The 14,123-nt window shown below is 41.0% G+C and overlaps 2 protein-coding genes across 6 annotated transcripts in view; both read left to right on the forward strand.

The window, feature by feature from the left end:
• The window catches only part of LOC142931635 (uncharacterized), a 24,179-nt gene extending 14,950 nt beyond the window's left edge, over positions 1-9,229 (forward strand). The window contains exons 1-3 of one of the 4 annotated variants that reach the window (XM_076075644.1): positions 3,559-4,055; positions 4,359-5,132; positions 7,898-9,229. In XM_076075644.1, the coding sequence (XP_075931759.1) occupies positions 4,427-5,132; positions 7,898-8,958 (1,767 nt within the window). In that variant the 5' untranslated portion in view covers positions 3,559-4,055; positions 4,359-4,426 and the 3' untranslated portion in view covers positions 8,959-9,229. Of the gene's footprint in view, positions 1-3,558; positions 4,056-4,358; positions 5,133-7,897 lie in introns of those variants that run through there. The other 3 variants (XM_076075645.1, XM_076075646.1, XM_076075648.1) reach the window with 3 other exon arrangements.
• Positions 9,230-10,175: 946 nt separating this feature from the next.
• The window catches only part of LOC142931637 (uncharacterized), a 48,310-nt gene continuing 44,362 nt past the window's right edge, over positions 10,176-14,123 (forward strand). Inside the window, exon 1 of one of the 2 annotated variants that reach the window (XM_076075651.1) lies at positions 10,176-10,869. In XM_076075651.1, the coding sequence (XP_075931766.1) occupies positions 10,623-10,869 (247 nt within the window). In that variant the 5' untranslated portion in view covers positions 10,176-10,622. The remainder of the gene's footprint in view (positions 10,870-14,123) is intronic. The other variant, XM_076075649.1, reaches the window with a different exon arrangement.

Raw genomic sequence — 14,123 nt, forward strand, 5'->3', positions numbered from 1 at the left:
ATATTCATTCATTACACACAGACTGATATATTTCAAATGTTTATTTCTTTTAATTTTGATGATTATAACTGACAACTAAGGAAAATCCCAAATTCAGTATCTCAGAAAATTAGAATATTACTTAAGACCAATACAAAGAAAGGATTTTTAGAAATCTTGGCCAACTGAAAAGTATGAGCATGTACAGCACTCAATACTTAGTTGGGGCTCCTTTTGCCTGAATTACTGCAGCAATGCGGCGTGGCATGGAGTCGATCAGTCTGTGGCACTGCTCAGGTGTTGTGAGAGCCCAGGTTGCTCTGATAGTGGCCTTCAGCTCTTCTGCATTGTTGGGTCTGGCATTTCGCATCATCCTCTTCACAATACCCCATAGATGTTCTATGGGGTTAAGGTCAGGCAAGTTTGCTGGCCAATTAAGAACAGGGATACCATGGTCCTTAAACCAGGTACTGGTTGCTTTGGCACTGTGTGCAGGTGCCAAGTCCTGTTGGAAAATGAAATCTGCATCTCCATAAAGTTGGTCAGCAGCAGGAAGCATGAAGTGCTCTAAAACTTCCTGGTATACGGCTGCGTTGACCTTGGACCTCAGAAAACACAGTGGACCAACACCAGCAGATGACATGGCACCCCAAACCATCACTGACTGTGGAAACTTTACACTGGACCTCAAGCAACGTGGATTGTGTGTCTCTCCTCTCTTCCTCCAGACTCTGACCCTGATTTCCAAAGGAAATGCAAAATTTACTTTCATCAGAGAACATAACTTTGGACCACTCAGCAGCAGTCCAGTCCTTTTTGTCTTTAGCCCAGGCGAGACGCTTCTGACGCTGTCTGTTGTTCAAGAGTGGCTTGACACAAGGAATGCGACAGCTGAAACCCATGTCTTGCATACGTCTGTGCGTAGTGGTTCTTGAAGCACTGACTCCAGCTGCAGTCCACTCTTTCTGAATCTCCCCCACATTTTTGAATCGGTTTTGTTTCACAATCCTCTCCAGGGTGCGGTTATCCCTATTGCTTGTACACTTTTTTCTACCACATCTTTTCCTTCCCTTCGCCTCTCTATTAATGTGCTTGGACACAGCGCTCTGTGAACAGCCAGCCTCTTTTGCAATGACCTTTTGTGTCTTGCCCTCCTTGTGCAAGGTGTCAATGGTCGTCTTTTGGACAACTGTCAAGTCAGCAGTCTTCCCCATGATTGTGTAGCCTACAGAACTAGACAGAGACCATTTAAAGGCCTTTGCGGGTGTTTTGAGTTCATTAGCTGATTAGAGTGTGGCACCAGGTCTCTTCAATATTGAACCTTTTCACAATATTCTAATTTTCTGAGATACTGAATTTGGGATTTTCCTTAGTTGTCAGTTATAATCATCAAAATTAAAAGAAATAAACATTTGAAATATATCAGTCTGTGTGTACTGAATGAATATAATAGACAAGTTTCACTTTTTGAATGGAATTAGTGAAATAAATCAACTTTTTGATGATATTCTAATTATATGACCAGCACCTGTATATGTGTATATATATATATATATACAGTTGTGTGAAAAAGTGTTTGCCCCCTTCCTGATTTCTTATTTTTTTGCATGTTTGTCACACTTAAATGTTTCAGATCATCAAACAAATTTAAATATTAGACAAAGATAACACAAGTAAACACAAAATGCAGTTTTTAAATGAAGGTTTTTATTATTAAGGGGGAAAAAAAATCCAAACCTACATGGCCCTGTGTGAAAAAGTGATTGCCCCCTAAACCTAATAACTGGTTGGGCCACCCTTAGCAGCAACAACTGCAATCAAGCATTTGCGATAACTGGCAATGAGTCTTTTACAGCGCTGTAGAGGAATTTTGGTCCACTCATCTTTGCAGAATTGTTGTAATTCAGCCACATTGGAGGGTTTTCGAGCATGAACCGCCTTTTTAAGGTCATGCCACAGCATCTCAATCGGATTCAGGTCGGGACTTTGACTAGGCCACTCCAAAGTCTTCATTTTGTTTTTCTTAAGCCATTCAGAGGTGGACTTGCTGGTGTGTTTTGAATCATTGTCCTGCTGCAGAACCCAATTGCGCTTCAGCTTGAGGTCACGAACAGATGGCCGGACATTCTCCTTCAGGATTTTTTGGTAGACAGCAGAATTCATGGTTCCATTTACCACAGCAAGTCTTCCAGGTCCTGAAGCAGCAAAACAGCCCCAGACCATCACACTACCACCACCATATTTTACTGTTGGTATGATGTTCCTTTTCTGAAATGCCGTGTTACTTTTACGCCAGATGTAACGGGACATACACCTTCCAAAAAGTTCAACTTTTGTCTCGTCAGTCCACAGAGTATTTCCCCAAAAGTCTTGGGGATCATCAAGATGTTTTCTGGCAAAACTGAGACGAGCCTTTATGTTCTTTTTGCTCAGCAGTGGTTTTCGTCTTGGAACTCTGCCATGCAGGCCATTTTTGCCCAGTCTCTTTCTTATGGTGGAGTCATGAACACTGACCTTAATTGAGGCAAGTGAGGCCTGCAGTTCTTTGGATGTTGTTCTGGGGTCTTTTGTGACCTCTTGTATGAGTCGTCGCTGCGCTCTTGGGGTAATTTTGGTCGGCCGGCCACTCCTGGGAAGGTTCACCACTGTTCCATGTTTTCGCCATTTGTGGATAATGGCTCTCACTGTGGTTCGCTGGAGTCCCAAAGCTTTAGAAATGGCTTTGTAACCTTTTCCAGACTGATAGATCTCAATTACTTTGTTTCTCATTTGTTCCTGAATTTCTTTGGATTGTCTAGCTTTTGAGGATTGTCTAGCTTTTGAGGATCTTTTGGTCTACCTCACTTTGTCAGGCAGGTCCTATTTAAGTGATTTCTTGATTGAGAACAGGTGTGGCAGTAATCAGGCCTGGGTGTGGGTAGAGAAATTGAACTCAGCTTTCCAAAGATGTGATAAACCACAGTTAATTTATGTTTTAACAGGAGGGGGCAATCACTTTTTCACACAGGGCCATGTAGGTTTGGATTTTTTTTCCCCCCTTAATAATAAAAACCTTCATTTAAAAACTGCATTTTGTGTTTACTTGTGTTATCTTTGTCTAATATTTAAATTAGTTTGATGATCTGAAACATTTAAGTGTGACAAACATGCAAAAAAATAAGAAATCAGGAAGGGGGCAAACACTTTCACACAACTGTATATGTGTATGTATATGTGTATATGTATATATATGTGTGTATATATATATATATATATATATGTGTATATATATATGTATATGTGTGAATTCTTGTGTACATTGTCATGAAAAAACTTTATTATTTTTAATATTAAGCATTATTATAATAATTGTATTATTAGATACTTATATCAGTAAATGTACACGAGAGACAAGACATCACACTTATATCAAAGTATACTAGAGTGTGGAGACTGTTTAAAGGAGGAAGTCGTTATTTAGGGTTTTATGGACAACTTTACTGGAAAAGCGTCTTAAGAATGTGAGAATGTGAATAGTGGAGAGAATAAAACCTGAAGGTGGCAGCACTGCAACATCGTGGGTGAAAACTGCCGTAAAACCTCAAAGAAGAAGAAGAAGAGGTACCGGAAGCAATTTTACTGACTGAGGCTAACCAGGCTAACATTAGCAAAGCGGAGTCTGTCTGAAGAGGGTTGTACCCGTCAGTCCCACTAGTCCATCACGTAGTTCATCAAATACAACCACAACCACAGTGTGAAGACGCTTGTTCAAGAGGACTTATGTGCACATTTCCGGGGTGTTTTTACTTCAGACTCATCTCTGTTAGCCACGAATGCTAAACGAAGCTAGCGTAGCGTGCTAGCAGGAAATAGACGGAGACGGACCTACACAGCGCTAGTCGGAGTCTCTGTTCGATAGAAACTAAACTGTTTTTCATCGACCCACAAAGTCCACATGAACCTGTCTGAGTGGACTCTGTGTTGTCTCGCTTCATTTAAAACGTCCGGATTGTCTCCTGGTGTCCTACGGAGCTAATGAGGTTAGCATGCTAGCAGGAAGTAGACGGACGCGAACGTAACCTAGCAACACAGCGCAGGTCAGAGTGAGCAAACCGTTTGTTTGTCTGAAGGAAAAGTTGTTTTAGTGGAAATGTCTATTTAATGTATATTTGGTCTGTACATTGTACATGTTGCTCAACTGTTATGCTCCGTGCATTAAACAGTGGCAGCGTCACCATCTGAAGTATTTCTGCATGCAAAATTAATTAATTAATATTCACGACATAATTTACATATTGTATTTCTGTAGCTCCTGCATTTGCTTTTCAGGATGTATTGTTATCTATTGTGATCAGCATAAAATCAATAACACGCTTTTGTGTATCACCGTTCCTCTACAGATTTGGTGACTTACCAGAAGTCCTTCTTGCACATTTGACAGTCTCGGCTTCGTGGTTTTGCTGTCGCTATGCCGCGCTACAAATCAAACCCAGATAAGCGCAGAAAAAAGGATGCAGAGAGAAAGAAAAGAGCTCGCATGACAGAAACACTACAACAAACGGAGTGTCGCAGAACGAGGGATGCAGAGAGAAAGAAAACAACTCGCATGACAGAAACACGACAACAAACGGAGTGTCGCAGAACGAGGGAGTCAGAGAGAAGGAAAGTATCTCGCACGACAGAAACACAACAACAGACCGAGTATCGACGGGCACTTTATATAATAAAGAAACGCCAACAGCTGGCAAATGAGACGCCGGAAGCTGCAAAGCGCCGCAAAGACTCGCACAGAATAGCCATGGCACAGCGCAGAGCACAACAGAAGGCAGAGGTGGCAGAACTCGGTCGAGCTTTGCACAGACAAGACGTGGTGGAGCACAGGGCACAAGAATCACCAGAGGCCGCAGAGCGTCGTCGAGCCTCGCACAGACGGGCAATGGCTCGGCACAGAGCCCAAGAATCACCAGAGGCCGGAGAGCGTCGCCGAGCTTCGCACAGACAAACTATGGCTCGGCACAGAGCGCGACAAACACCAGAGGCTGCAGAACGTCGTCGGGTTTTGCACAGACAAGCGATGGCTTGTCGCAGAGCCCGACAGAAGGCCGAGGCTGCAGGACGCGGTCAAACCTTTCACATACAAGCCATGGCACAGTGCAGAGGTACTCGATCTTCACGTGAGTATTCGCCAAAATTACACCGTTTATCACTGTAAGAAGCTACTCCTTTTTTCTAATATTAGTAACTCTTGTGGACACTTGGAGAAATGTTGGATGTATAGATTCCAGTGTTTTTCAATTTTTTTAAATTAATTATCAGAGAAATGTTATGATTGATGGCATTATAACTGAGTTATACAGCACATAAGACATGTTTGAGTTCTCTCTACTTCTAAACACGATTGTGTTGTTTCCATAGGCCACAGAGAGAACTATGTGACAGGAGCGAAAAACGGCCCGAAACTGCTTTTGGGGTTCAGAGGGTTGACAGGCAAAATGAGACACAAGAAACCAGTTCATTTGGGATTTCTTGTGGACAACAGGTGGTAGGGCAGATGAGGCTGGCACAGCCAATGCTGATTTTATATACTGAGTCCAGAAATGGTTCGCCAGAACTTAACTGTGGTGCCATCTTCGCTTAGATAGGAGGTCCTGTGGCCCAGCGACTGGGAGCTACTAGCTTGAGCAGCCTGTTGCCTCTGGAAAGCTCATCCGCTGAGTTCAAGGCAGATGAAACATACTTCCAATCCACAGTTAGTAAGCTGCAAGATCTGTGTTATCCGGATAGTGACAAAGATTTTGCAGTTTGCAGCAGTTCGGGCAGCTGGGCTCCGGTAAGGGCAGCACATAACTCAAGGCAAGGTACTATGGGCTGGCATTTTGGGTTCTAGTCTAAAGCGGGCCATAACAAAGGCCTGGTTAGACTGTCGTGCTCAGTCACCTTACTCAAATAAGCTGTGTGCCTTTTCTGAGGAATCGCAGAATACCTGCTACGCCAGGGTTTTTGTCACCTTTCCTGATGGTTAGTAGCAGCATGGGATTCTAATCTTATCCAGGTCGGGGAGCTACTCTTCCAAGGGTTAGGGTTGGGGTTTCCAGGCTGACTTAATGTTTGAATGAAGGATTGGGGCCGTCCCCCTTCTGCTCCCTCATCCACCAGAACTTTCAACCAGGGTGATGAAAGGGTTGAGTAAATCCATTGGATCATGTCAGCTGGTTAGGACTTTGTATACATTCTTGAGAGTCGGGGAAGAATACTTTACTGATCGTTCAGCCAAAGCTCTGAGGAGGCAGACCGTCCGTCTGGGGGCAGATGTTGATCAACCATAGGACTGTTGCTAACCCAATGTCAGATCTCAAACCCACCTTTGGCCAGAAGGGAGCATATGCTGTATGAGATTCTTCGCCTCATTAGCAGAGGGAAGGCTATATACACAATTGACCACACAGAAGGATTGAAGGACGGACTGATAAATGTTCTCGTTACTTGGCTGTAAACTTTTCAAATGGAGCTGTAAGTTATATATGGCACTTCAAGGACTGCGAGTGGTACCAAAGAGAAAGATCTGCCACTCCTAGACGCTAGCCGGTTCAGTCTGCCTTCCGGACCAGCTCCCTCTTTACCACAGCGGTTCAGTACAGCGCTTGCATTGCTGCTGAATCCGAACTGAACCGCCTGTCCATTTTCGCTCCATTTTACCCTCATTTGTGAACAAGACCCAGAGATACTTGAACTCCGTTGATTGTGGCAGTGACTCACTCCCAACCCAGAGGGTGAAATCCATCGTTTTCCAGCAGAGAACCATGACCGTAGACGTGAAGTTGTGTACGTTAAAATATGAATAAACACAATAAATATTGATCAGTATTCATATGACCACAGAGCTCCATGCTATACAGGCAGATACATGGAGATTGCAAAGGCCCACAGTGCTCTGAGGTATCTGCAGTTTTGGGTGAAAATAACGTAGTCCTTGGTGAAAGACTAGATTTATTACAGCATGACGGTAAAATGTAAAATGTAAAGTTTGACTGCTTCGTTTCCCCGTTGACAGCAGTCGTTATGTGATTCAATGCAAGGTGAGTTCAGGAGCATTACAAAACCTCAGAATTTCTAGCTCCCTTTGATACCAAGCACAATATTGTAGACTAATAAGAAAATGGTCCTGTAGGTTTTCATCACAACTTAATCTTATATTTACAAAGTTTGTATTTGTATGACTTTATTGTTAAAATACTTCATAACAAGACATAGTTTGGACCACAAACAATACAGATGGTTAACGGATTTGAAAACTGAAGACATGTTCTCAGTACTGTTTTGTAAATAGACTTTTAGGAAATGGTGATGCAAAAAAATAGTGATGCTTCTTAATTTCGTTTTAGGTCATGGGTACAGGGGGCTGCCTTTCCCAGGAGGTTGAGAGCACTTTACAACTTAATGGAGTACTTGTAAATCACCCCTTGTGCTGGGGGGGTTAAAACGATCATGCTCGTGAGAAGGAGGGTTATTGTGGGCTGGAGAAGCATGGGTAGAGGAAGGGGTGTTTTCAAGCCCCAGACCCCCTTTAGAAAACATCTTTACTGGAGCAGGGTCCGACAGTCTGCTCCCTGCCATCCCAGGTGTTGGTTTTCCCGTGCCTCTCTTCCCTCCAGCAGGCCCTGGACCACCGACAGCCTGCTGTTGGTTCCCAGGAGGGGCCGGCGGAGCAGTGGACTAAGCTTTGCTCCTGGCCAAAGGACGTGACTCTGCTACCGGTCTTTGCTCTCTGACTGTTGTACTATTAACCATTAGGTCGTGAGATTACTATTACTCGTGCATTAATGCGAAATAAGAATTTGACAGTTGTTGGTGGAGCTCATTTTGATCTTCTAATGAATAAGCGTTAACATTAAACTACAGTTTTTCTAAAGCGTCTATGTTTTTCATTTTGTCTCCACAGATGTCCAGCAACTGTTGATGAGAAGAGAGGTGGTTCCCCCCGAGCAGCAGGAGTGGAGCTCCAGTCTGGACCAGGAGGACCCAGAGCCCCCCCACATTAAAGAGGAACAGGAGGAACTCTGGACCAGTCAGGAGGGAGAGCAGCTTCAATGGCTGGAGGAGGCTGATATCAATTTCCCATTCACTCCTGTCCCTGTGAAGAGTGAAGATGATGAAGAGGAAGCTCAGTCCTCACAGCTTCATCAAAGACAAACTGGGGAAACCAGAGAAGCTGATCATTTTAAAACAGAGTCTGATGGAGAGGACTGTGGAGGATCAGAACCTGCCAGGAAATCAGATCCAGATAGTCCTTTACAACCAGCTGCCCATGAAACTTTAAACTATTCTGAACCTGAGACTGACGACAGTAGAGATTGGGAGGAGTCTAAGGAACCTCAGTCAGAAGTACCTGTAAGTGATATGGACAGTAATACTGGAAAAACATCAATCAGCTCCTCTGAATGTGCTGGAAGCTTTAACAACAAGAGAAACCTGAAGAAACACACTAAGTCCAAAACAGGAGTGAAACTATTTCTTTGTTCAGTTTGTGGCAAAAGATTTGCTCGACAAAGTGTTCTGAGACGACACTTGACTGTCCACACAGGGGAGAAACCGTTTAGTTGCTCAGTTTGTAGTAAAAGATTTGCACATGATTTTAATCTGAGAACACATTTGACTGTCCATTCTGGGGAGAAACCATTTAGTTGTTCAGTTTGTAGTAAAACGTTCACACTAAAGCAAAATCTGAGACGACACTTGGCTACTCACACGGGGGAGAAACCATTTAATTGTTTAGTCTGTGGTAAAAAATTTGCACAAAAGGGACATCTGAGACGACACTTAACTGTCCACACGGGGGAGAAACCATTTAGTTGTTCATATTGTAGTAAAAAGTTCACACAGAAGGGAGATCTGGAACGACACTTGACTGTCCACACAGGGGAGAAACCACTTAGTTGTACAGTTTGCGACAAAAGATTCACTCGGCTCTGTTATGTAAAAAATCACAAGTGTGTCGGTTAGAGCAGCAGAAATGAACGAGGCTGAAGGAAAAACTCACCAGATCGGCTCAAATCTGTCAGGCTGATACCGACTTCAAAATAAGCTTTTTTTTTTTCAGCTAAGATAACGCTACACAACAATTTAGATTCTGTTATTTGTCTCTGCAGTATTTTGTAACTATGCATGTGTCATGTATGTATTGATTAAAACAATTATTTAACTATATCAAGTTATTCTTCAAGCTTTTGGAGCGTTATCTATAATAAATACACTGAATAGAGTGAGGATCTCTCAGGTGTGTCTGACTACTCACTGGTCTGGTGAAAGGGAACCGATCAAAGGAACCGGGTGTGGAGGTCTCTGGTTAACTTGGATGAAGTTCTCCACTTAAATGACATCTATAGTTATACTGGACATTTTTCATGTCAAGATTTTACCTTAAAAACATAGTGTATTACATTTAATCACAATAAATGTTTAATGATTAAACCAGTGGCTCCAAGTCTTGTTATCACTAAGACAGTTGAGCACATGATGCAGGAAATGTACACACTGTTAGATCCGGGAGTTTCAAGCCCCGATACAGGGCTAACTAGTAAACCAGCTCTCTCTTAAAAGGTTACTAAGCTGGTGGTCGAGGAAAGTCGCCTGGCTCGCTCCCTCCTGACGTCTACCCTGCTTCCTCCGGTAACTGCACTCGGCCTCTTGGGTGCAGTGGGCTGCTGAGAAGCGCCCGGGGAGCAGCAGTTAGGGGTTCAGTGTCTTGCTCAGGTACAAGTCGGCATAAAATATGTAGCAACTAAGGATCGAGCTGCTGATCTTGCCGTTACCAGACAACCCTCTCTACTCATTGAGCCACAGTCTAATGTGCTTGTGGTGGTTTGTGACTGTGCTTAGGTTACGAGGGACAACATGTAACACGTAACATGTAAACATTTTATTCATTTTTATTTAAAAATATCAACTTTTCCACAGTGCTGGGCTGATTATGAGAGATCAGCTCAAAATGTTCCCAGACAGGGGAAAATCTCCTCTTTCTTGCTGGTTCCATCGCAGAAAAAAGAAGCTCGAGTAGTTTGTAAACAAACGTGCAATAAAGTCCTAAGTACACAAAATGTGACCGGGGATCCATTGAGTTTCGCTGCCCCTTTTATTTCGAATCGCACGCCAAACCCGTGAACCATTTCCTGAATCAGTCACGTGGTACGGCTGTTTTGCGAGGCTTCGAGCGTCACCACATACGTCATCGACACAAGCCTCGACACGCGCTTCATACAAATCTTCCTGGATTACTCGACACAAGCTTCGAAGCCTCGGCACGAAAGGTCACATCACTAAATTCTACACTTTTAGTCTCACAGTTCATCAGGTACAAACAAACAACCGGAGTGAACCACCAGAGCCCGCATGTGTCTGTTTAAGTGGACTTTGTACAAAGTTTTACCTCAGACTCATCTCTGTTAGCCACCAATGCTAAACGAAGCTAGCGTAGCGTGCTAGCAGGAAATAGACGGAGACGGACCTACACAGCGCTAGTCGGAGTCTCTGTTCGATAGAAACTAAACTGTGTTTTTCATCGACCCACAAAGTCCACATGAACCTGTCTGAGTGGACTCTGTGTTGTCTCGCTTAATTTAAAACGTCCGGATTGTCTCCTGGTGTCCTACGGAGCTAATGAGGTTAGCATGCTAGCAGGAAGTAGACGGACCCGAGCAACAAGCGCAGGTCAGAGTGAGAACATGTCTAAAGTCCAAATGCTGAGATGTTTAGTCAACCAGCGACTAACTGCGGCTGCTGAAGAGATATTTGGTGTGTTTGAAAGAACGATAGCAGAGTACGAGGAGGAACTCTCTCGTTCAAAAGAGGAGAACGAGCGACAACGGAAACTACTGGATGGTGATTTCATCCCTCAGCTTCGGTTACACAGAGCAGGTTGGTTCATTCACATCATGTACTGAAGTATTCACATCATGTACTGAAGTATTCACATGGTGCACTGAAGTATTCACATGGTGCACTGAAGTATTCACATGGTGCACTGAAGTATTCACATGGTGCACTGAAGTATTCACATGGTGCACTGAAGTATTCACATGGTGCACTGAATACTGTACTTAAGTATTTCAAAACTGCAGCGTTAGTCTTAACCTCCACTACATCTCAGAGGTACATATTGTACTTTATACTGTACTACATCTCAGAGGTACATATTGTACTTTATACTGTACTACATCGCAGAGGTAGATATTGTACTTTTTACTGTACTACATCTCAGAGGTACATATTGTGCTTTTATTACTGTACTATATCTCAGAGGTACATATTGTGCTTTTATTACTGTGCTACATCTCAGAGGTACATATTGTGCTTTTTACTGTACTACATCTCAGAGGTACATATTGTGCTTTTATTACTGTACTATATCTCAGAGGTACATATTGTACTTTATACTGTACTACATCTCAGAGGTACATATTGTGCTTTTATTACTGTACTACATCTCAGAGGTACATATTGTGCTTTTATTACTGTACTACATCTCAGAGGTACATATTGTACTTTATACTGTACTACATCTCAGAGGTACATATTGTGCTTTTATTACTGTGCTACATCTCAGAGGTACATATTGTGCTTTTTACTGTACTACATCTCAGAGGTACATATTGTGCTTTTATTACTGTACTATATCTCAGAGGTACATATTGTGCTTTTTACTGTACTACATCTCAGAGGTACATATTGTGCTTTTATTACTGTACTACATCTCAGAGGTACATATTGTGCTTTTATTACTGTACTATATCTCAGAGGTACATATTGTACTTTATACTGTACTACATCTCAGAGGTACATATTGTACTTTTTACTGTACTACATCTCAGAGGTACATATTGTACTTTTATTACTGTACTACATCTCAGAGGTACATATTGTAGTTTTATTACTGTACTACATCTCAGAGGTACATATTGTACTTTTATTACTGTACTACATCTCAGAGGTAGATATTGTACTTTTATTACTGTACTACATCTCAGAGGTACATATTGTGCTTTTATTACTGTACTAAATCTCAGAGGTAGATATTGTACTTTTATTACTGTACTACATCTCAGAGGTACATATTGTGCTTTTATTACTGTACTACATCTCAGAGGTAGATATTGTACTTTTATTACTGTACTACATCTCAGAGGTAGATATTGTACTTTTTACTGTACTATATCTCAGAGGTACATATTGTACTTTATACTGTACTATATCTCAGAGGTACATATTGTACTTTATACTGTACTATATCTCAGAGGTACATATTGTACTTTTTACTGTACTACATCTCAGAGGTACATATTGTACTTTATACTGTACTATATCTCAGAGGTACATATTGTACTTTATACTGTACTACATCTCAGAGGTACATATTGTACTTTTTACTGTACTACATCTCAGAGGTACATATTGTGCTTTTATTACTGTACTACATCTCAGAGGTACATATTGTACTTTTATTACTGTACTATATCTCAGAGGTACATATTGTGCTTTTATTACTGTACTACATCTCAGAGGTACATATTGTACTTTTATTACTGTACTATATCTCAGAGGTACATATTGTGCTTTTATTACTGTACTACATCTCAGAGGTACATATTGTACTTTATACTGTACTACATCTCAGAGGTAGATATTGTACTTTTATTACTGTACTACATCTCAGAGGTACATATTGTACTTTTATTACTGTACTATATCTCAGAGGTACATATTGTGCTTTTATTACTGTACTACATCTCAGAGGTACATATTGTACTTTTATTACTGTACTACATCTCAGAGGTAGATATTGTACTTATATTACTGTACTACATCTCAGAGGTACATATTGTACTTTTATTACTGTACTACATCTCAGAGGTAGATATTGTGCTTTTATTACTGTACTACATCTCAGAGGTACATATTGTACTTTTATTACTGTACTACATCTCAGAGGTAGATATTGTACTTTTATTACTGTACTACATCTCAGAGGTAGATATTGTGCTTTTATTACTGTACTACATCTCAGAGGTACATATTGTGCTTTTATTACTGTACTACATCTCAGAGGTACATATTGTGCTTTTATTACTGTACTACATCTCAGAGGTACATATTGTGCTTTTATTACTGTACTACATCTCAGAGGTACATATTGTGCTTTTATTACTGCACTACATCTCAGAGGTACATATTGTGCTTTTATTACTGTACTACATCTCAGAGGTACATATTGTGCTTTTATTACTGTACTACATCTCAGAGGTACATATTGTACTTTTTACTGTACTACATCTCAGAGGTACATATTGTGCTTTTATTACTGTACTACATCTCAGAGGTACATATTGTGCTTTTATTACTGTACTACATCTCAGATGTAGATATTGTGCTTTTATTACTGTACTACATCTCAGAGGTACATATTGTACTTTTATTACTGTACTACATCTCAGAGGTACATATTGTACTTTTATTACTGTACTACATCTCAGAGGTACATATTGTACTTTTATTACTGTACTACATCTCAGAGGTAGATATTGTGCTTTTATTACTGTACTACATCTCAGAGGTACATATTGTGCTTTTATTACTGTACTACATCTCAGAGGTAGATATTGTACTTTTATTACTGTACTACATCTCAGAGGTACATATTGTACTTTTATTACTGTACTACATCTCAGAGGTAGATATTGTGCTTTTATTACTGTACTACATCTCAGAGGTAGATATTGTACTTTTATTACTGTACTACATCTCAGAGGTACATATTGTACTTTTATTACTGTACTACATCTCAGAGGTAGATATTGTGCTTTTATTACTGTACTACATCTCAGAGGTAGATATTGTGCTTTTATTACTGTACTACATCTCAGAGGTACATATTGTGCTTTTATTACTGTACTACATCTCAGAGGTACATATTGTACTTTTATTACTGTACTACATCTCAGAGGTAGATATTGTACTTTTATTACTGTACTACATCTCAGAGGTACATATTGTGCTTTTATTACTGTACTATATCTCAGAGGTACATATTGTACTTTATACTGTACTACATCTCAGAGGTAGATATTGTACTTTTATTACTGTACTACATCTCAGAGGTACATATTGTACTTTTA

This window comes from Anarhichas minor, unplaced genomic scaffold, assembly GCF_050575085.1.
Source record: "Anarhichas minor isolate MPS153535 unplaced genomic scaffold, ASM5057508v1 ptg000053l, whole genome shotgun sequence".
NCBI classification, from domain to species: Eukaryota; Metazoa; Chordata; class Actinopteri; order Perciformes; family Anarhichadidae; genus Anarhichas; species Anarhichas minor.